This window comes from Nannobrachium achirus (assembly GCF_963921795.1).
Source record: "Nannobrachium achirus genome assembly, chromosome: 2".
Lineage (NCBI taxonomy): Eukaryota > Metazoa > Chordata > Actinopteri > Myctophiformes > Myctophidae > Nannobrachium > Nannobrachium achirus.
Window position 1 is genome coordinate 24,206,431 of NC_137811.1, and position 23,317 is coordinate 24,229,747.

General features: G+C 39.8%; 1 protein-coding gene across 2 annotated transcripts in view; it reads left to right on the plus strand.

Moving 5' to 3' along the window:
* The first annotated feature begins 19,748 nt into the window (after positions 1-19,748).
* Positions 19,749-23,317, plus strand: part of LOC308306684 (serine protease hepsin) — a 49,753-nt gene continuing 46,184 nt past the window's right edge. The window contains exons 1-2 of one of the 2 annotated variants that reach the window (XM_080751725.1): positions 19,749-20,054; positions 22,143-22,182. In XM_080751725.1, coding sequence (XP_080607851.1) covers positions 22,146-22,182 — 37 coding nt within the window. In that variant the 5' untranslated portion in view covers positions 19,749-20,054; positions 22,143-22,145. The remainder of the gene's footprint in view (positions 20,055-22,142; positions 22,183-23,317) is intronic. The other variant, XM_080751726.1, reaches the window with a different exon arrangement.

Below are 23,317 nucleotides of genomic sequence, written 5' to 3' on the forward strand. Positions count from 1 at the left end.
CACATGGATCATCCCAGAGATCATCACCACACTCTCTAGATGTTCAGTGTAAGTGAACTAAAGTGTTTAAAATATTTCATCATTTTTACAGACAACAGAATTATTTATTCAAGCTGTTTTTTTGTGTTTCTGATGTTGTCAGATATTTCAATGGTTGAATAAGATAAGACCTTTATTGATCCCTCAGGGGAAATTCAGCACAGCAGTTAAGATGCAAAGAAACGATTGCTGTGCTATCACCAGCACGTCTGACTGCCTCCCAAAGAAGTGTGTGAACAACACATGATAATGATAATGCGTAATGATAAAGTGAGTATACATCTTTCTCCAACAGATGGTCCCAAGAATGTCCTTTTTACAGTAAGTCCACTTGGAGATGTTGTCAAAGGAAGCTCAGTCACTTTCATCTGCAGCAGCAGTGCAAATCCGCCAGTCCAGAGTTACATCCTTATCAAAGACAACACTAATGTGGCATGGAAGAAGACAAAGACCATCTCTAACATCCAACCCAGTGACAATGGCAGATACTCTTGTCAGGCAAAGAACAACATTGCTACAGTCTATTCACCTGGAGTCACCGTTAATGTTCACTGTGAGTTTTTAACCCTTTCAAATTAGGAAAGTGTCATTTTAGATTTGAGATAAAGCAACATATTTTTTTGGAAAACTGTTAAGATTTAGAGTACATTTGTAGAATTGTCTGTCTGTCTGTCTGTCTGTCTGTCTGTCTGTCTGTCTGTCTGTCTGTGTGTGTGTGTGTGTGTGTGTGTGTGTGTGTGTGTGTGTGTGTGTGTGTGTGTGTGTGTGTGTGTGTGTGTGTGTGTGTGTGTGTGTGTGTGTGTGTGTGTGTGTGTGTGTGTGTTATAAAAAGGATTGTTAGAGAATTTACATTATTGAAATCTTACTTTAGTGTCCAGTGTTTTATTATTTTGACCAAAGCTGATATAATATTACATACACATTATTCATACATGATTAATTGTTATTTCTCATTGCTTGAAAATACTGTACACACAGCAAAGTGTTATTTGAGTTTATCAATGTTTATTCCTCCACAGACCCTCCAGAAATTCCTTCAGTATCAGTGGATCCACCAGGAGATGTTATTGAGGGCAGAAAAGTGACTCTGACCTGCAGCAGTGATGCCAACCCACCAGTATACATTTACACATGGTACATAGACAGGGAATATATCTCCACTGGTCCTCAGCTGGTAAAGTTGAGTGTGTCTTTTGCAGACTCTGGACAGTACACCTGTCAGGCCAGAAACAAACATGGATTCCGGGGTTCATCAAAACATGTTCTAGATGTTCAGTGTAAGTGAACTAAAGTGTTTGTATTTCTGAGCACTCCCAAGCTTGACCGATCTTTTTGTAGATATGTATGTCTGTTTGCAGTATACTCACATATATTTAATTCAAAAGACTATGAATAAAACAGAATTAAGATTTGCTGTCAAAATCCGCACTACTTCAGTGTCCACTACAGTGCTTTATTAATTTGATCAAAACTGGTGTTGTGACATACAGTTGCCTATTGCTTATCTTATGCACGTAAATAGTGTTATTAATTATTGATTATTTCTCCATAGACCCTCCAGAACAGACCTCAGTATCCAGGGATCCATCAGGAGATATTATTGAGGGCAGCACAGTGACTCTCACCTGCAACTGTTATGGCAACCCAGAAGTAGACTACACCTGGTACAAAGACAGTGGAAGCGGTTCTATCTCCACTGGTCCTCTGCTGGTAAAGAGGAATGTGTTTCCTGCAGACTCTGGACAGTACACCTGTCAGGCGACAAACAAACATGGATCCCAGAAGTCATCACCACACTCTCTAGATGTTCAGTGTAAGTGAACTAAACTGTTTGGATTTTCAGATAACTTCAACTTTTCTTTACAGCAACATTGTTGTCAAAGTGGGTTTACTATGTTATTGTTAGATAACTTCAATGGTTTATTAATGATAAAAAGGGAATTTAAAGTATAGTATCTTCTTGTTACACTTAGAAACAGACATAACGAAACAGAAAAAAGGGGGGATTACCGTAAGAAGAAATACTTTAAAGCGACTTTAGTATCCAGTGTTTTATTTATTCACCTTAGCTTGTGAAATGTCAAGTTAACCACATGAATCCTAGTGCCCCTTGCACAGAACTACAAGCTCACAATATGTCATGTTGTGACACATTGTGAGCTTGTAGAGCATCTATTTTCGGCAAAGATATATAGCCTGTAGAATGAAAACAGGAGGGCCCTTAGTATAGAGCCCTTTGGGAATCCGGTCAGATAAGTACAGTATGGGTTTAAGTGGTTACAAACCACATTATTCATGAATTATTGTTATTGTTCACACCTGGTGAAAAATACTCAAACAGTCAGTGTAATTTGAGTGTCTTTATTCCTCTATAGACGGTCCGAAAAGGACCTTGGTATCCAGGGATCCACCAGGAGAAGTTATTGAGGGCAGCACAGTGACTCTGACCTGCAGCAGTTATGCCAACCCAGCAGTATACAGATACACCTGGTACAAAGACATTGGAAGCAGATATATCTCCACTGGTCGTCAGCTGGTAAAGGAGAATGTGTCTCCAACAGACTCTACACAGTACATCTGTCAGGCGACAAACGAACATGGATCCCAGAGGTCATCACCACACTCTCTAGATGTTCAGTGTAAGTGAAATGACAGTTTTAGATTGTGTCATGTCTACCCCTATTTTACAGACCACAAAATAAGAGCATAATTATTGCATGGCTGTTACAGCATAATAAGCAGTTCAATTTAAATGTTCTGGTCTGTGTGTGTACAAACACACACAGACCCCCCCCCCCCCCCCCCCCCCCCCTCCCCTCTCTGATAGACATCAAACCGGTGTCTGTCTTTGATGCATTAATTGATTAGAGAGAGCATTAACGAGCATATAACTTGTTCGACCCTTTTCTGGGGGTATTAAATTACGACTTCACCAATTTTCAACCCATCTTCATATAATTGGTGTTATAATATTGGTGGTATAATTGGGTGTCATTGGGGCATCAGGGGATGGCAACTAATAATAATAATCTTTCCCCAATTCTGAATAGTATTTTGCAGATTAATCTGATTTCATCGCAATAATAGTTATAATTTAGGGGATGTCATTATAGGTAATCAATTTCAAACATTTTTCTCTTTTCACCCCAAAACAAATAGCGTTGAGAGCTTGTGATTGTTAGTTTTCACCTTTAATGAAAAGTATTGTTGCATGTTCCTTATTGTGTATCCAGCGAATAATGTTACTTGAGTGTTATGATATTTATTCCTCCATAGACCCTCCAGTAATACCTTCAGTATCAGTGGACCCACGAGGAGAAGTTCTTGAGGGCAGCACAGTGACTCTGACCTGCAGCAGTGTTGCCAACCCACCACTACCAGCAGACAGTTACACCTGGTACAGAGACAGAGGAGACATCTCTGTCTCCACTGGTCCTCAGCTGCTAAAGGAGGAAGTGACTTCTGCAGATTCTGGAAACTACACTTGTCGGGTGACAAACACACATGGATCCCGAATTTCATCACCGAATTTCATTAATGTCCTATGTAAGTTAAATAACGCAAATGTTTGCAAATAATCCAACACCCATAATCTAAACGTGAATATACTGTACGCTTTGAAATGCCATCTAGTATACATGTTAATTGTCTTTTTTGATGTGAATAACAAGATGCTCCAGTGAGTGTGTTGGTGAAGGGGAGTCCACCAGACAGTGTGGCAGAGGGCAGCAGTGTGAACCTGACCTGCAGCAGTGATGCTAACCCACCAGTACACAACTACGCCTGGTGGTACCAGAGGACTGGATCTCCTGGTTCCAGCTCCCTGGTCCAGGTAGGGTCAGAACAGGTGCTGGTTCTGACCTCTCTGCAGTCCTCCCAGTCTGGACTGTACTTCTGTCACACCAGGAACTCACTGGGAGAAAACAACTCTACTGATGTGCTGCTGCAGATTGATATAAATTTCATACAGGGTGAGAGAAACATTTAGGCAAAACTCCTAATAATCAGTAGCCTATGTATTATTTGTTGTTGTACTGTCCCAGACACTAAATCTTACATAAACGTCCAGTCTAGAAGACTGTAGTTTATTATTTTGATATGCTGTCTTGGGTAACATTGGTGCATTCACTTATTCTAAACAATTGCAGCCTATAGTAATTACTTAATTATGAAACATTAAAACTAAATTGCAGTAAGCTTTTCATTATTCTCGTGATAACAAAGATGTTTGAGCGGGGTTTTATTTCAGCAATCTCTGATAACATAACAAGGTGTCATTTCCGGCTTCATTAAGTACTGTAGGCCTACTTGTACATTATGCACAACATGCATGCAACGTTGACAAACTGTAGAAAACAACATCAGAGTGAGCGGCACATTTTAACTTTTCCCCTTATTTTTATTGTTTCTCCAAAGACAACCTGGTTCTTTTGCTCTCATGTGGTGTTGGAGCTTTGGTCCTTTTGATACTTTTGGTTTCCATCATTGTTTTTTTTGTCAGGTAAGAAGTGTGTGTGTGTGTGTGTGTGTGTGTGTGTGTGTGTGTGTGTGTGTGTGTGTGTGTGTGTGTGTGTGTGTGTGTGTGTGTGTGTGTGTGTGTGTGTGTGTGGGTGGGTGGGTGTGGGCGTGTGTGTGGGTGGGTGGGTGTGTGTGTGTGCGTGTGGGTGGCTGGGTGCGTGTGTGGTGTTGAGGGTTTCAATTCTGTACGGGTATATAGTGTTCATACTGTGATGGTGAATGTTACACCCACTTTAATAACAAATCATTTTAATAGCAGTTCCCATCTCAGACTAGGACTAATGACATTTCATTGGGCACAATGATGTAAATTGTAAATAATATTAAATGATATATTTTCTTTTACAGGAAGAAAAAGACTGGTGCAGATAGATACACGGTAACGATATAGTATTTTAGGTTTTGCTATTTTATTTTTTTATAATATTTATATATTTTCTTCATATTAATGAGACATAAAGAGTCTCCTCAAATTATTGGCATAGGAATGCGACAAAAACATTTAGTAAACTATGGGGGCGTAAACTATGCCTTTAAGTCTCTATCAGCTATCACTGAAACCACATGCACAGTCTGTTCTTTCACAGTCAGTTGTTGCTCTAAATATGTCTTACTTCCCGTTGTTTCTCACACCACCAGCCTGCATCTCACTCTGTGGTTGGCGGGGGAGGCTCCCCGGACCCTTCAGATCCTCCCACCTTCCAGCTCGATACTGTCTACTCCACCGTGCAGCACCACCCTCCCTCCTCAGCTCCTCCAACTATCTACTCCACCGTGCAGCACCACCCTCCCTCCTCAGCTCCTCCAACTATCTACTCCACCGTGCAGCCCCTCTCTGCCTCCCCTGCTCCTCCCATCTACTCCACCGTGCAGCCCCTCTCTGCCTCCCCTGCTCCTCCCATCTACTCCACAGTGCAGCCCCACTCTGCCTCCCCTCCTCTTCCTCCTCCAGAGGAGACCCCTCTTTACTCCACACTGACGTTTCCGTCATCCAGTCAGGCTGCCTCAGACCACCCTGGACAGGTACATTGTCTAATGAATATCACACAGTCTTTGTTTTATTATACATGCACTGTGCACATGTGAATCCATTTTTCAAGAGACCTTCCTGGCAATAGTTTATTTATAGACAGTATTTATAGACAGTTCATTTCTCATAACTTGTGCTTTACTGAGGCTGCTCTCACACAGCATGAGAAATAGAAACACCACCGTGACCACAAACGTCTTACTCATAACACCCATGCACACTACTTCTCTTCTCTTCTCTTCTCTTCTCTTCTTTCAAGTTTTAGTCCTGTTGATCCTAGAAGCATAAATCGTTTTTGAAGCGGTGAAAACCGCTTCCAATGAGTGGCTTTGTGTGTATCACGCCCATATATGGTGATTTTAGTCCAGAATGAACAGGCTTTTTCAAAAACAGAATGTCCGTTTAATTACCATATATGGTGATCTCAGTCCAGAATGAACAGGGTTTTTCAAAAACACAATGTATGTCACCTCATGTCCATATATGGTCACTCCAGGCCAGAATGAACAGGTTCTTCCTGTCCCGTACGTGCAAAATATCAGTCCAGAATGAATAGGCTTTTTCAAAAAGCAAAATGTGTGTCCCATGTCCATATATGGTCATTTCAGTTCAGAATGAATAGGCTTTATCTGTCCTGTACGTCCAGAATATGTGTGCGGTGTCCCTCCCGGTCAGATGAATGGATACTTTGAGGATTGGTCAAGCTTCACATGATAATTTGGCCTTCAGGTTTTATCTGTCTTGTACATGCAATAGGTCTCACCTATTGCAGCAATGACAAATAGCCGCATAAGAGCAAAAGCAAAGGCACAATAAGAATATACAGATGCTAACAGAATGGTAAAAAGGAGCATTAAGGCAGACAAGAGTGAAAACTAGCAGAAGTTGAAAAATTTAGTAGGCCACAAAGATAACAGAAACTGAAATAATTATAGAGGGATGCAGTTGACAAACAACTAAGAGACCAGCAAGCAGGACTTTTTATATATCTTTTTAAAACCTATACCGGCTGTCATACCGGCTCTCCAGACAATTCTATACTAAGATTCACCGCTTCACTTCGAACCGAGGTTTGATTTTTAACTCAACTTGTATCTCCACTGAGCACCTGGTTGTTCTCTCTTTTCGCTTTCCAAAAGTTACATCACAATATAGTTTCAACATCCCATTTAATTGCATTACTGATTACACTTTTGTCCTTTCTGTGTTGTATCAGCAAGAGGAAGGTGTTCAATATAATTCAGTGACATTCAAACCAAGGACCAGGACCCATGAAGATCACACCAACACTCTGTAAGTTCCGCCAGTCCATTTCCCCAAATCTTGCACTGCACAAATAGTCTAAAGGACATGCAGAACCAAACAGAAACAGATACATAGACCCAGTCACATCTTTCAAAAAACACCTAATATGATTATGATTACATGAATTACAACTACGCACTGCACTGACACAATGAGATTCGGGGGGGGGGGGGGGGGGGGGGGGGCTACAGTATTTCCCAAACAACTTCACATTCAGAACTTCTGCTTTAGAGAAGTGTTACTGCAGCAGAAGTGATACGGTCAAGGGAACATGTTGCATGTGTTGTAGGTTCAGGGGGGGCATGTTGCATCATGTGTAGTTCTTCACTAGGCCTACTGTACAAATGATGTTCATTGTTATTCCCAGGTCTGGTGCAACAGCTAATGAAGACACCTCTGTGATATATTCTGGTGTGAAAGAAGACAACTCTGCAGTCTATGCCACTGTAGATAAACCAAAAAAGGCAAAGAAAAAAAGAAAAGAAACGTAAAACCACGTCAGGTATAAAGAACGATAGCCTACTACTACAGTATGGACATATGTTTGTTGAAAATACTGTTTAAGGCACCTCAGTTGAAATGTTTGCAGTTCCACCCCAATCTCTCGTTGTTGCTGAGAGTCTGTATTTATTTTCTCTTCCTCATTCTATTTAAGTTACAGCAAATATTTCTAAACAAGAAAGCATCTGCGGATTGTAGGCCATAGTTCACAGACACTAATGCAACTCCATGCAACTCATTATTTATCCCCAATGGCAGTTGCAAGAGTTGCGTTGCATAAAACTTAGTTGCAAGGAGTTGACTAGTTGCATTGGTGCGGTCTGGCCTTTAGACCAGTGGTCCAGGGACCACCAGTGGTCCTTGAGGGGGTTCCAGGTGGTCCCCAGCTAAATGATTGAGAGTTGGTAACCAAATGGACCCTTATACAATAGATCTTTAACCCTTGAGAGTGTAAAATTGTGTTAAACATCTGCATTACTTAATTTCCAAGAAGAATTGTTCTTTTGATCGATGATTTGCCTGTCATCTCTCCTATTGGTACCACATCAATACAGCATGGAATTGTGGAAAAAATCTTTATCAAATGTTGGTCCGTCCGTGGCAATGCCGAATAAATAATGGACCTTGATATGAAAAGGTTTGAAAACCACATACTGAACCTAATTCTTGGATTATGATCTATTGCCATCTAGTGTTTAAGCGACAGAACTTCACCAAGTACAACAGAAATAGGAGGATGTACTGTAATTGAAAGTTGGTGAGACAAAATTACTGTATATAGCTTTTTCATTACTTTATCTAAAATATGTTTGTAAACATGTTGTATATCTATAGATTTGTATGGATAAAAGAGCGTGGTTGTGTTTTAAATGTCATTTAGTGTAAAAAGATCTTGAGAATTAAATAGATAACCAAAAGCATGGATTTACAGACCAGATCGGTCAGGGGAATCCCTCCCAACAAATCGCACCTGTACATTGACAGGTTTCAACCTTGCCTGCTCTGAGATGTTTTCATTTTGCAAATGTTATTCATTATGGTATATTGATGTAAATATTACTTCTGAATTGAATATTATATTGCTTACTGTTGATTGCTCTGTGTTGCTAATTTGAAGTGAGAGTTCAGAACATGGTCCTGAGACACAGCGGCTGATAAGCCTAGTATGAGGGAGGATAGGAAGAGAGGTCAAAGCTGCCACATAGTCAGTGGCCATTTTGTTTTATGGCTGTGTGAAGGAGATATTGTTCTTGGCGTTTAACTAGCTCTGTAGAGAAATATGTTTTTATTGTGTTACTTTAACGAATTATGAATGGACAGTCAGGAGAGGGCAAGTCAGTCTTAACTTGTGTGCTTTGTTGATGTAGCTTATGTTCATATTGTGTGACTTACAGCGCTGTAAATAAATGTTTTCTATTATCTTCTAACATCGTATCTAAGTCAAGGTTTGCTGTTCTTTGAGAGTTTCAATTCCGCTCAACTCTTAGACTGGAGTCCATAAATTAAGTAAGGATTTCCACATCACTTCGCTATGCCAGCCATTGGTTATGAAAGCTCAGTAAATTAAGTCAAAGTATGTGATAATATTACAATAAACTTGTGACTTCATCAACATGTCGCAGTTCTTTGCTCATCACCCATCTGTGACAGTTTAATTTACCATCATTCAACAGAAAACATAAGAATAACTACAGGTATTTAGACTTGCTATGACAACTGGATATCATGAACAGTCATCTTATCTCACTAATCAATGATCATCACTAATGATAAAGAGAATGATATACTGTACCGTATTATAATAGGCTATAGTTTAGCGCCTAAGAACCCAGTTTCTGTGCCCTTCATAAAAGTTTAGAAATATGCATTGAGGGACCCTAGTCAACAAAGTATACAGGGTTTAAGTTGTTAACTGTTGTTAGAGTTTACAAATTATAAATGGACCCATTCAAAGGAACACTGAGGAGTATTTATTAAATGAGGATTGTGGTGCTAGAGTCACTGTCCTCTTGGTCTTTCCCCTCAGAGCAGCTATGCTCAGTATCTGGTGTTGGTGCTGGCATGTTATCACACTGGAAGGTTTACACTGAACCAAACACACATAAGCTAAACTAAACTAAAATAAACTAGATGTCCTCCTCCCCATGCAGTTAATTGGATCATTTAGATTTTATTTTCCATCATTATCATTATCAAGTCTCTGATAATAACACATCCTCGGGTAGACCAGACATTGACATGCTTTGCCCAAGTAAAATCCACTCAATGTGTTGTTAGTAATTGTCTTCTACTATTTCTGCGAATTTGTATGAAAGGAAATAAGACAAAATTACCACCCTAATGTCAGTGAAAAGGAGCTTACAGTACTTTAGATCAGGGGTCTTCAACGTTTTCAGGCCAAGGACCCCTTGGCTGAGAGAGATGAAGCTGGGACCCCTTCTACATATTGTATACATGTGTGATGCAGATTTTCATCGATTTCATAGATAGATTCATCGACTTGTTTGACAGCACTGTCATCAGTCTATGTTGGATTCATGTTAATGTGTATTTCCAGACATTAAACCACTTAAATTGTTGATATTTTGTAAACTTGACCTTTCACTATGTACTTGGTCTGCTCTTTTTTTTTTACCTCTACACCAAACCTATTTGCCGAAAATAGCCGATCTACAAGCTCTCTCGCGTTGAGAGCTTGTAGATCTGCTATTTTTGGCTAAAGTTCAAGGTTCAAGTTGTTCATTTGAAATAATTATCCTATCACACAAGGATTTGGCAACCCCCCTGTAGTAAGGACCCCCTAGGGGTCCCTGACCCCCTGTTGAAGACCCCTGCTTTATATGGTTTCACATAGTCTTGCAGAGCATGTGCTTTTCCGCTTTCTGCAGTAGACTCTTCCACAAGAGATTATATTGTATATTTTAGGTTCATCCAAGACCTGAGGTGTTGGATGAATTTGCAGGTTTTCAGGTTGTGGTTTTGGGGATGTGTTGCTCACCATATATTCTGGAAAATACTGAAATGTTGTATGGCTTGTGTAAGATTATTGGTATTAAATATTCTTAAACAATGTGCCTATATAATTATGTAGTAAAGCTTTAAAAAAATATGTACAGCTTTGCATCTTGCTTTAAGTAAATGCCAGCAACCTGTTTATGTTCTTATTTTTTGGCACAGACATCCAGTGTCTTACATAAGAATCTAAACTGGCTCTATGCTAAAAGTACAAAAGTGTTGCTATCAAAATATACTTAAAGTACCGAAAGTAGAAAGTACTCATTATGCAGAATGTGCCATTTCAAGTTTTCAAATATATAAAAAACCTTTGAAAATAGCAGATCTACAAGCGCATGTGAGCTTGTAGATCGGCTATGAGATGTAGTGGAGTAGAAGTAAAAGTACTGAAAATTTGAAGTATTCCAGTAAAGTAAAAAAAAAAAAAGAAAGAACTCAAAATTGATACTTGAGAAAATGTAGGCTACTCATGTTACTTTCCACCACTACATATATAGGTCTAATGCTGTAAGTGTGAAGCAGGATGTTGTTAAAATGGAACTTCCTCTTGTTGCAAAAGTTGTTTTGTGGCTTTAATTGGTATATCTTTGGTGTCATCGTAGAATTCAGAAAAGGAACCTTTTTGGATGATGGCTAGCCAGATTGTGTAATTTATGGTGTAGGATGTATTTTAGGCTTAAGGTTCTGGAGAAGTTGTCTCTGTGAGAGCATAAGACGTGTTCCTGGAGGCAGACTTCCGTTTCCTGAGGGCATAGAGAAATGATTCAGTATGGCATGATATTGATATACATGGGTTTGCATAAGATTTCCTTATCCAAAACAATCAATGGAAAATGAAGCCCAAAGTATTGCAAAAAGGTAAACCACACTAATGAATAATCAAAGCTTCATAATATCATTAGGTCTCTCAATATCGCTATTATTATTATAAAAAGTCCACAGAGAAGTTATGATTGTTGAGGAAGATCACAAAAACACACAAACAAAAGCGTCTAGAGAAACGTCATGGCTTCATTCTCAAGAAATGTGCTTCAATTTCACCTTCAGTTACATGTTCAGATAATTTTTCAAATATGAATACACATAAAAATGTTCAACATATCTCTGTTTGGATACACATTTGATCGAATTTGTGGCTGTCCTTAATATGGATAGATTACTGGAACTATAGGTACTGTAGACCAGTGGTTCTCAACCAGGGGGGTCCCCAAATAATTTTGGGGGGTCGCCAGATGATTAACTTAACGTGCAAAATTATTTTCTCACTCAACAGTAAACACACCAACATAAAGTTTAAGTGTATAGAGGGTTTATGCACATTTCTAAAGTGTCAATTTAAGGACTTTTTAATACCTCTAAAATGACAAATTAAACATTGGCCAAATTGTCAAATATTAGACAGAAATTTTGAAAATAGCCGATCTACAGGCATTGTGAGCATGTAGATCTGCTATTTTCACAATAGAACAGTGTTACAAAATGTTAATTCCTCAACTCTTAGTGATCCTCAGGGTGGGGGGGTCCCCAGTTAAAACATGATTGGGGTGTCCGCTGGCCTATTGGTCCAGATGCATACCACTTAGGTTATTGCCACATAGGCATGGATGCCTGGCGGCGTTGCCGGTTCGATTCCCGATCCGGATGACCTTTGCCACGTGACACTCCCCATCTCTCCCCCCATTTCCTTTCAGTCTACTGTCCTATCAATAAAGGCATAAAAGCCTGAAAACAAATCTAAATCTAAAAACATGATTATTTTGGGGGTCACAGCCGGAAAAGGTTGAGAGACCCACTGCTGTAGTGTAGACTACTAATAATCTCAGTTATTAACTACGTGCACCCAATGATATCATCCCTTTCTTTGGCATATCACATTCTGTGAAAATAGCAGATCTACAAGATCACAGCACGATTGTGAGCTTGTAGATCGCCTATAACCAACAAGGATTTGGAAACTCACCTGTAAATGATGAATGCCACAATGCCACAGAGAACTACTGAAGCGGTGATGGTTACTCCAGCAATAACCATTCTCCGTCCTCTCTCTCCTGTTGCCCTGGACTGAGCTGAGAAATACAAATTGATCAAAAACCTAATTAAAAAAGAGGTATCTATGTATTGTAATAAATCAGTTTGAGAAATAATTTGTTTTTAAAAATGATGGGTCAGTTTTCAGAATCACTGACTGCATGGTTATTCAGTAAAACAAACAAAAACACTTTTGATCAAATTGAAGATAACATTGATGATAACATCAACACAGAATCACAGACTGAATGGTTATTCGGTAAAAGAAAAAAAAATGTTTTATCAATTGATGATCATCAACATATGACAGCATTTCATCACAGACTCGTGAAGACACATATCCCTTCAGGGACAATAAACATTATTATTACCAGTAATACGCCTAAGGGCCATCTGTCTTGGCCATATATGGATTCTGTCATCTGACATCATACATACAATCCCTTTTATGCCCATACTGTATATGGAGATCCCTGCATTGAGTATCTGACATCACTGTGAAGTCACCTGTGATGTCACAGTGATGTGTCAGGGGAACCACAGTGTCAGGCATTATAGACAGAGATACGGTCAAGCTGTGACCGTTCGTATACGCAATAAACATTTACTGTATTATCACAAACAAAATGTTCAACTCGTTCCTGGACAATGAGGATCCACATGATGTACAAGAGAACTGTAGCATTTTCTGTTAAAGAGGCGAATGCTTTTTGAATCTATAAATATGACAATGTCCTTCTAATCGCTGCTGTTGCATGGACCTACTGTACCTGTGTCTATGTTGACTGTTACGGTGAAGTTCTGTGACCCGTGTCTATTGTTCGCCACGCAGCAGTACTGCCCAGGCGCTGCCTTGGAGATGTCAGTAATGCTGAGTCTCTGGCCTGTTCCACAGGGAGGATCGAGGGACTGTGTTCCTTGGTGAATGTCGGGTGTAGTCGTGACGCACCTCGGACCCTTGTACCAGGTGTATGTGTGTACAGGTGGGTTGGCATCGCTGCTGCATGTCAGTGCTGCAGCAACCCCCTCTGGTAGCTCCGCATTCGGTATCACAGACACAGTTGTGTTGCGAGGAGGATCTGGACAAAAATGAATTACAGAAATCAGATCACAGTGTCGAAAACAGTTGACTTCATTCACTGCTTTATCACTGGCAGAGTAATAAAACGTATTTTGAATTGATTCAAGTGAATGGACGGATCTTTAATTTAGAATAAATTAGAAGACCATGGTATACTTGATATTACTGCGTTTGATTAATTTCAGTACAGTGTGAAAACAAAAACTTTAAAATTGGATAGGTAGGTATCATCATCATAAGACAAGTCATAAAGTCATTAGTGTGTATTTACTGTATATATGGCTGAAGCTGTGACTAGATAGTCAACAGCAAGTATTCATCCCGTTTTGGTCTATTTAACTAAACTGTCTAAACTAACAGCTTGAACTCTCACTTACACTGCACATCGACAGCCATTTTCATTGAGTTGTGCACTTCATTGCCGGTCCGTGCCCGGCAGTAGTAGGTCCCGGTGTCAGCAGCCTTGACGTCAGTCATAGTGAACACCTGTCCAACATGCCCAGGGGTGGCGAGGGCGTTCTTGTACCACTGGTAACCACCCTCTGGGTTGGCAGCAGGGCTGCAGCAAGACAGACGCAGGGACATGCCCTCTGTGATGTCTCCACAGGGACTCGCTGACACTGCAACCGCACTGGGAGAGCCTGGTTAACACACAAGGTTAAGGAGAGAAAACGTATTTCAAAATGTCCCCGCGAATTCAAATCCACCATGTTGGAACTTCCGGACCTGAAAAGAAACCATAAACGACTGCTAATGGCTGCAACCGCAGCGAGGGTGGAACTTCACTTGGGAGAACCAAAGTCCTAACGAAGCATAGGCTACCCTACTTTATCATTCATTTTAAAATTAATGGGACCATTTGATAAATGCATCAATTATCAATGATAATTGAAAAAAAAAACTTAAAACTAGCAATTGAAAACATAAATTATTATAATCAAGTGTAAATTCAGGCCAAAACCTTGTTCACTTGAATGGGGTGTAATTGCTTGTGCAGCTTTCAGGAGGTGAAATAGCGACATCTGCTGGACCACCAAAGGGAACTGAGGGTAATTTCATGTGAGCTTAAAGAGTGCTCCCTTGCCGCATGATTGGAATTCATCAATTGCATCCATCCATCCATCCATCCATCCATCCATCCATCCATTCAGACAGACATCAATTCATCATCTATTTTTTTAAGTGATAGCCTAAAAAAAGAAGGTTATGTTTTCTGCACATTATGTGCTGTTTCTGCCTATAATACAGTACCCTATTTTCTGTTATTTAAATGCAGCTTCCCTTTTTGAACTCGCATTATAGTTCTAATGGCAGAAATGGTAACAATTTCCTTATACCTACAGATCTGATGTGAGTTTTCCAACAATTTAGAATGACGATGGAATTCTAATTATTTTCACACATAGTACAATTTACATTTTGCAGGCTAATTAGTCTCGAGTTTAGCGACTGTTCGGTTTCAGTTCTAGTTATGCAGACTTAAAAATAGGAGGATTTATACTGAAGGGATAGAGGAAGTACTATAAGGACGCATTTAGAATCAGTGTTCACCAATCCTTCATGTGACAACTTGTCTGACTTTGGTCAGGTCTGACCAATATGTGAAATAATGTGAAACAAATAACTACCAGGATGGTCCAGTCAGACTGGTTCTACTGTAAAGACAGTGGAGATTCTGATTGAACCAAAGGGGCTACAACTAAAGTGTGGCTAATGGAGATTGATTGATATACATAGTAATCTTGTATTAAGCGTCTCTTTCCATTCCATCTATATAGTTATTTTAAGGAACATTGCTTTACGAAAGTTAGCCGAAGTGTTGATTTCGATTGAGTTGGCTGGGGTTTTAGCAGTAGCTCTTACTGGAACATCATAGGGGGTTTGGACTTGTGATGTTTTGTTTATTATAGTCTCTAGTCCCTACATGGGCAACTGGCGGCCCGGGGGCCACATGCGGCCCCCACCCTCACTTAATGCGGCCCGCAGGTTAATACTGGAATACTGATATATTATTGATTTCAGCTGTTAAAATTCCAAACATGACCTGCTTTAATTCCGTCAGTCTATATTAGTAGCTTAATGACTAGTATAGTAGTAATAAAATGTATTTTTTTATGTCCAAATGTATTTGTATTTAGGTTCATAAAGTTAACATGAGTATATAACTAAATGCGTTTGAAATTAAATAAAGTTTTTACATTTCAGGATTCCAATTAAAAAAGAACAAAAAAATGATTCAGGATTCCAATTCAAAAGAGGCAAAAATAGCCGATCTGCTATTTTTGCTTCTTTTCTATGAGATATGACAAAGTAGGATGTAGCAATATGAAAATGTGCCCACCCCTGCTCTAGTCACTGGACAACCCAGCCTTCACGCCCGCAAACCACTAATTTCTTTTTTCTTTTTTTTTCTTTTTTTCTGAAGTTTACTCAGGGTTACCTCTAACAGTTGTGGAATATTGTCAACAAGGTTAGGGTTGTCCCAGTGTTTTGTTGTATCTTTCACAGTGTCTGGTGAACAGTGGGGAATATTGAGTCATTCAGAGTCGTTGCCACAGTCTGTATCCACCCAGTCTAAACCACACAAGTTCCGTGCTTCTGTCCCATGCACATAAACATGTTGTAACATGAGCTGTGATTGGTTTGAAGGGACAGACATAACGGTACATGCAGACAATTATACAAAAAACAACTTGAACTTATCACAGTATCGAGTATTTGAACGATACCTGCCACAAGGAGCTGTATCCCGCTCTGTTCCGGCATCTTCTGTGTGGGATGACTGGTGATGAGGTAGAAAACGTAGGTTCCACTGTCTGACTCTCGGAGAGCTGAGATCTTCAGAGAGCAGTTCTGATGTCCTGGTTTGCCAAAGTACTCCACTCTGTTCTGGAAGGACGGATCTGGAAAGATGCCAGCGCTGTGGAACACATAGCTGAGAGAGAGAGAGAGAGAGAGAGAGAGAGAGAGAGAGAGAGAGAGAGAGAGAGAGAGAGAGAGAGAGAGAGAGAGAGAGCGAGCTCTGTTTTTGCATAATGTGTGGTCATAATTATACAGGTTTTGACAATAGCAAAACCATTTTGGGGGGAATATTCACACCTAGTGTGAAGTGAGCGGTGCTATTTATGAGTTCATTTCATTAAGCGTGCCACGAAGCTTGGCCATTTTGACCCTGGGTGTACAACAAACTTTGAGAGATTTATGCCAAGATAGGCCAGAGTTAGGCCTCACTCCAGAGCCCAGAAGTGTGGGTGTACAACACATTTTAAGCGCTTTGTGCCAAGATGGAGGCAAGATGTAGGCCACGCTTCAGAGCCCAGACATTTGTGGTGATTCTTGAGATGCTGATGTTGATTGTGCATGTGCGGGTGTGTTTAAAGTGTCCAGTACTGTGTCTGTATCCGTCCCATACAGACATGTCACTGCATACCTTGGTGTGAGACAGCGACTCTCTCCCTGACACCACATCTCAGACAACACTTTGTACTCTTCTTCCTCTTCTATTCCTCCACCTCCTCCACCCTCCATGGCTGAATGCAGGGGAAGCAGCTGTACATGTTGTAAAATTAATTCTGTTACTGTGGATAGTCATAAAATAAGACTACACACCTATCCAGATGATGGATGCTGATAAATTAACATTGTCCCATGCATGGACCAGCAGTGATTCCCCGCTGTCCCTCGATTCTGAACCATTTTAATTTCAAACACCTCCAGTTCGATATGCATTAGGCTAGGGCCCCTCTGTTTAATGACATTTCTATCCCCAATGTTAATTTAACAATTTGGGTCCTATATCTATATCTAGCCTATAGTTACCCCACCCATAAGTAACCACTGCATTAGAGAATGTGTTTTCAAAAGATTCAAAGCGTTAAGGGATACATTATGACTGTTGTTGACATGGCATTCTTCATTACCATACCTCTTCTGTTTTCCTGTGGGGATAGTCATAGGAACAGGGGATGACCAGCGATGAACCAACCACAGCACAGATGGGACTGGAGGGGAGATCAACTGACCAGTCACTGGCAAGAGCATCTGAAGGATGGGACACAAATGACTTATATTAATGATAATAATAATAATCTAGAATAACAGCCTGAATACATTCAATGAACATTCATCCCTCAGAGTCATCGCCATTCGCCATGTTGGCTTGTGTGGTGCACATTTTGTCAAAATTCTATGCACAGACATACAAAATAAGCGGACAACCACAAACACATGAAGAGATATCCCTGAATGACCATAACAGGTCTGTAACTCTGATTTGGTTCCATTTGTACACTCTCAGAGTTAAGGGGGTCCTTGCAAATAAAACATTTGAGAACCACTAATACCAGTGGATTCTGTCATAATGTGTCATAGTGTCACAGTAAATCAGTGTCATACATAATCTGAATAACATCTGGAGACTTGACTTTCAGTAATTGGGTATTGTGAGCAAAATAAGAACATTACAAGTGGTGTGTAAAACAGAAAATCTGAAATTATCCACAGACAAGGCCAAGTCTTTGCCACGGATACATTTGTCCATGTACAGACATGTTGATGACCCCTGGTCACACTCACAACTCGTCCTCTGCTTTCTAAAACTAGCTCAGGTTGCAGGCAAAAGAACAAGATGCAGCTCATTGAATCGTCATCATCCTCACCATCGTCATCATCTTACCTATTAATGTGAGCAGCATGCAGCACATCTGAAGCATTCCTTCGCCCATCCTTACGTCTTATCATTCGTAGACTCTTCCACTTGACCTCCAGTTGTTGTTGTTGTTGTACCGTGGACTTGCTGCCTTGTACCTTCTCCCTTTCATCCAAGCTGTCTTTTGGTCTAACTCAACTCCCTCCTGCCCTCATTGATTGATTGTTCCTTCTGTGCCCTTTGTCTCTCCCAATGCACTCTTCGCCTCTGCTTCAGTTCCCCTCTGCTCCTATAGCTACTCTTGTGTGTGTCTCATGTCCTTAACATTCTGCAAAATCTTATGTCTGCAAAACTTCCCTTTTCTTCTCCCAACAAGGAAATGGCTTGTCATGGCTCAACAGTGTTGCATCTGTCCCTAAAGATTTACTTGACCTTCCTTCTTTGCATAATAGGCCTATGATAGGCTTGCTGCTATACAATAATATGCCTATAATAGGCTATATATGGGCCGACAATTACAATATGAAATTCTATATTTTGAGCCTCAGTGTGCATACTGTAGGCTACCGGTACATGCAAGTATGTGCGTGTTTGATTTGGACCTGTATAACTCTGTTGGGATCAGTTGTAATATAGTGTTACTGTTTGAAGATAATGACAGCATATAATAACATGTTGAAGTGATTTAAATGGCAAATAGGTAACTTTAGGCTAACAACAAGGGCACACTGTTCTCATGACAGCATGGCCTTGCATTCACGTGGTAGACAGACAAACAGACAGACAGACAGACAGACAGACAGACAGACAGACAGACAGAGATAGGGCCAGCAGTGAGTGACAGAGAGACAGACAGACAGACAGACAGACAGACAGGCACATGACAGATTGGCAGAAAGTCTTTGAGTCTGCCCTGACATCCCGTTGACAGCTCACATCATACAGCAGTGGTGTAAAGTAGACTAACTAAGTACATTTACTCAAGTAGGCCTACTGTACTTGAGTAAACAGTTTTGAGGTAGGCCTACTATTACTTTACTGGAGTAGGCCTATTTCCAATTTTCAGTGTGCTAATTAGCCTACTCCACATCTCAGAGGTAACTACTGTACTTTTACTCCACTACAATTATTTGAAAACTTTAGATAGTTACTTTGTGTATTTTTATAGGCCTACTATTACAAAACATAGGCTACATTAATTTCAGCCATTTTAAAATAGCCGATCTACAAGCTCACAATGCATTGCAATGCTACACATTGTAGATCTGCTATTTTCAAAAGATGTTTTATACAATTTACAGTAGGATATAAAACTGGTGAAATACTTTCTACTTTTGTTAGGCTACTTTAAGTACATTTTGTTGCCAATACTTTTGTACTTTTTTTTACTCAAGAAGGCAACATTGTGAATTCCGGAGTCCGGACAGACCACATTGCAGTATTGATACTTTTACTCAAGTAAAATATTTGAGTACTTTTTCCACCACTGGACCACTCACATCGCATGACGTCATGTGCATCCCCTTCGTGGTTGGCCGTGCCGTTCGTTGACCGTTTCTACAGCAGGACAATCGAGACGGGGTTGAAGGAGAAAGGGCCAAACTATTTCGGACCATATCTGAACAAACTGTGGATATAATTCGATTAGGCTACTCTACGTTTATTTTTCCAACCTTCCAAATGTTTCTCTCTTTTCGATTAGAAGCGGATGCCGTTGGTTTTGGTTGACTGGAACGGCTGGACATTTTCTCTCTCTTTTCTTTCTTTTCGTCAGCCACCTGTGGACAGAAGACACTGTGGATTGATTGGAATAAATCCGTTTTGGAGTATAAAAGGCACCGATGGTTGTTTTAAAGACATAAACGACAGCTAAACAAAACATTGTTGTTGTAAGTATAGCCTACAGACTACACTTTTTAACTTTAAGGAAATTAAAGAGAAGGGCCTGCCTATACAACACCTTGGTTATGTTCATCCAACAGGTGTCTTTTGTAGGGGAGGATATGATATGGACACGTTCTATTTGTCCTGTAGCGAGTTGCTGTCTAGGTGTCAGTGCTTCTCAAACTTTTTCATCATGTCAAGGACCACGAAATTAACACTATTAGCCCGCGGACCCCCATTTGAAAATGTATGCCACATAGGCCGCCGCCTAATGCCAGGGACCCCCTTAAGAGAAGATTTTTACAGCTAGCAGTGATTCTCAACTATTTTTTTAATTTCAAGGACCCCCAGTTTGACATGCATTTAGGCTATACGGACCCCCATTTAATGGCATTTAAAAGTTAATGCTGGGACCACTATTGTAAAATCAATGTTAGGCTACTTTAACTCTGAGAGTGTATTACGAATACACATGGAACCGTTAGGGTCCATTTGGTTCCATTTGTACAGTTGTAACAGAGTTACAAACAAACCCATATTTGGTTTCTATGTATCATTTAGCTGGGGACCCCCTGGAACTCTTCCAAGGGCCCCTGGGGGTCCCCGGACCCCACTTTGAGAACCAATGGTCTAAGTGTAGGCCTAGTTGTAGGCTAATCCTTGGGCAACTTAAATTGTTGCCAAATGATAAAATATGATTTAAATGAACAAACATTCTATATAGTTTTCGCTAGGCTTATATTATTTAGACCACTTGGCCTATTATTCTGGTTGGTGGAATAAGTGCACATATCCAGATATCCTTTCATGTTGCCCTTTGGTTTGTTGAACTTGTTTAACCCATGCTTTAGTTTTTCATGACATGGGGATCTGCTAAATGCCCCCCACCTCTATGTGACGCAACCTTTATTATTATTATAGCCTAGGCTACTGTAGGCCTATAGGCTTATTAGTCTATATAAAATAGTAATGTTCTGTACAATATTATGGTAAAGCTTAATCCTAACTACTCCAATAGAACACGAGTTGGGTGGAGGTTAATAAGACAAGCCTTGTCCTGTTGAACATTTGTTGATCATTAATTGGAAACCACTTTGGGAAAGAGTGTTGCCTAATAGGTTTCCTGAAAGTCAAAAACAAAAATTAAGTCCAATCAGTAGGCTATATAGCCTAATATACTGTATAACATATATGTAAATGTTTACACATTTACATATTTAAATCAGACACCATGTGAATACTTTATGTAGCCTAAACCTGGGGCTTAAATGTGAGTTATCATATCATAAACATGATTACAGCCTTTTAGGATGAGCAGCTATTCAGCTGCTTGGCCAAAGGGTTGGGGGAGAAGGCTACATCTGTAGATGTGTTGATAGGCATGAATAATAATGAAAGAAGTAATGTTGGAGTAAATTGTATATGTATAGGTGAACTAGTGCAAGTGGACACGTGATTCTACTGTACATGATTATCTGCTGGCTCATCAGTATTTCTTGTGAGTCAGCACTCAGCAGATGTTTAACTTTCAGTTTTATGTTCTTATTTTGTTGTTTCTGTGGGTAATATCTGTATGTCTTAATTAGTAATATTTGTGGTGTGTGTGTGTGTGTGTGTGTGTGTGTGTGTGTGTGTGTGTGTGTGTGTGTGTGTGTGTGTGTGTGTGTGTGTGTGTGTGTGTGTGTGTGTAATCTTGACAGCATTGCAAATGAGGGTAAAATCCCAATGCTCTTTTTTCGAGAGATTTCAGTCAATGTTTACCATACTGCAACACCTTTAAAAATGTACAGCTATAAACAAACATGCCATTGCGAGTTACTATGCTTTAATTATTCTGTTTTAAGGAATGCAGTTGGTGTTTATCAAATTTGGCAACTGAAGCCCCTGTAAAATGCTGCATTTGGATATGATTATTATTGGATCAGATTGAAGGGGAAGCTGAGAGATTATTCCTACCTTCTTTTAGCCCAAAGAGAGGGAGGAAAGAAGGAAGGAAGCAAAAGGGACAGAAGGGCATAAGATAATGAATGTATTAATGAAGGACTGAAGGAAGGAGAGGGAGAATGTTGACTAATAACTGTACTCTGTTTTAGAGAATGTATGCTGAGAAAACTGTGACAGATGGGAAGATGGGTGAGTGATATATCTCACATAATCATTCTATCTCTCTCTCTCTCTCTCTCTCAAACACACACACACGCACGCACGCACGCACGCACGCACACACACAGTGATTTTCTAGCCATGTTGACTGTCTGTATTTGGGACCAGCGGTAATCCTCGCTGTTAACTATTAACTGGTTTGTGTTCCTCTGAATGGAGACTGATAGGCTTGTTCTTGTAGTCCTTCTGTATGTAGGTTTTTGGCATGAGTTACTGTACTGTTTGCTGGATATGCATTTCTCCAATATCGAGACCTTTATTTCCGTCATAATTATAAGTGAAACAACACATGCTGTTGCTTTTGGCTGAGCAGTCATACAGTGTTTCCACATAAAGGGTGTTAAATGAGCTTTTACTGTACAGCTATATGGCTCATAATGTACTCATGAAGATCAGTGTAATGCACATCATCCATCTACCTTGGTGCTGAGCCTAACAGTAAGGACAGTGATTTCATCAGTGGTGGAAAAAGTACTCAAATGTTTTACTTTTAAGTAAAAGTATCAATACTGTAAAGTAGAAATACAACAAATAAAAGTCCGGAATTCTAAATGTACTTTTGTAAAAGTACAAAAGTATTGGTATCAAAATGTACAGTGGAAAGTACTCATTATGCCGAATGTCCCGTTTTAGAAGTTTTCAAATGTATAAAATGTATAAAAATCTTTTGAAAATAGAAGATCTACAAGCTCACAATGCGTCACATTGTGTAATTGTAGTGGAGTAAAAGTAAAAGTACAGAAAATTGGAAATACTCCTGGAAAGTAAAATAACCTAAAACTGAAGTACAATACTTGTGCAAATGTACAGTACTTAGTTACAGTACTTTACACCACTGGATTTAATTTAGGAAAGGGCTGGCAACTCACTTTTCACTGCTTCAAAGTTTATTAGCAGTGTAAATGTACCATATGACGTTTCGATACTCAAGGATCTTCAGATTAAACACCTTTTTAAACCGGAGGTCATAAAAGTTTGGAACAGTAAAAAGTTGGGAGTGGGACCAATCAATCATAATAATGTACATACAGGATACTGATGTTCTCAAAGATATCAAGATAAGATAATTTATTTCTTTATAGCCCTAACTAAATGCCTCAATGTA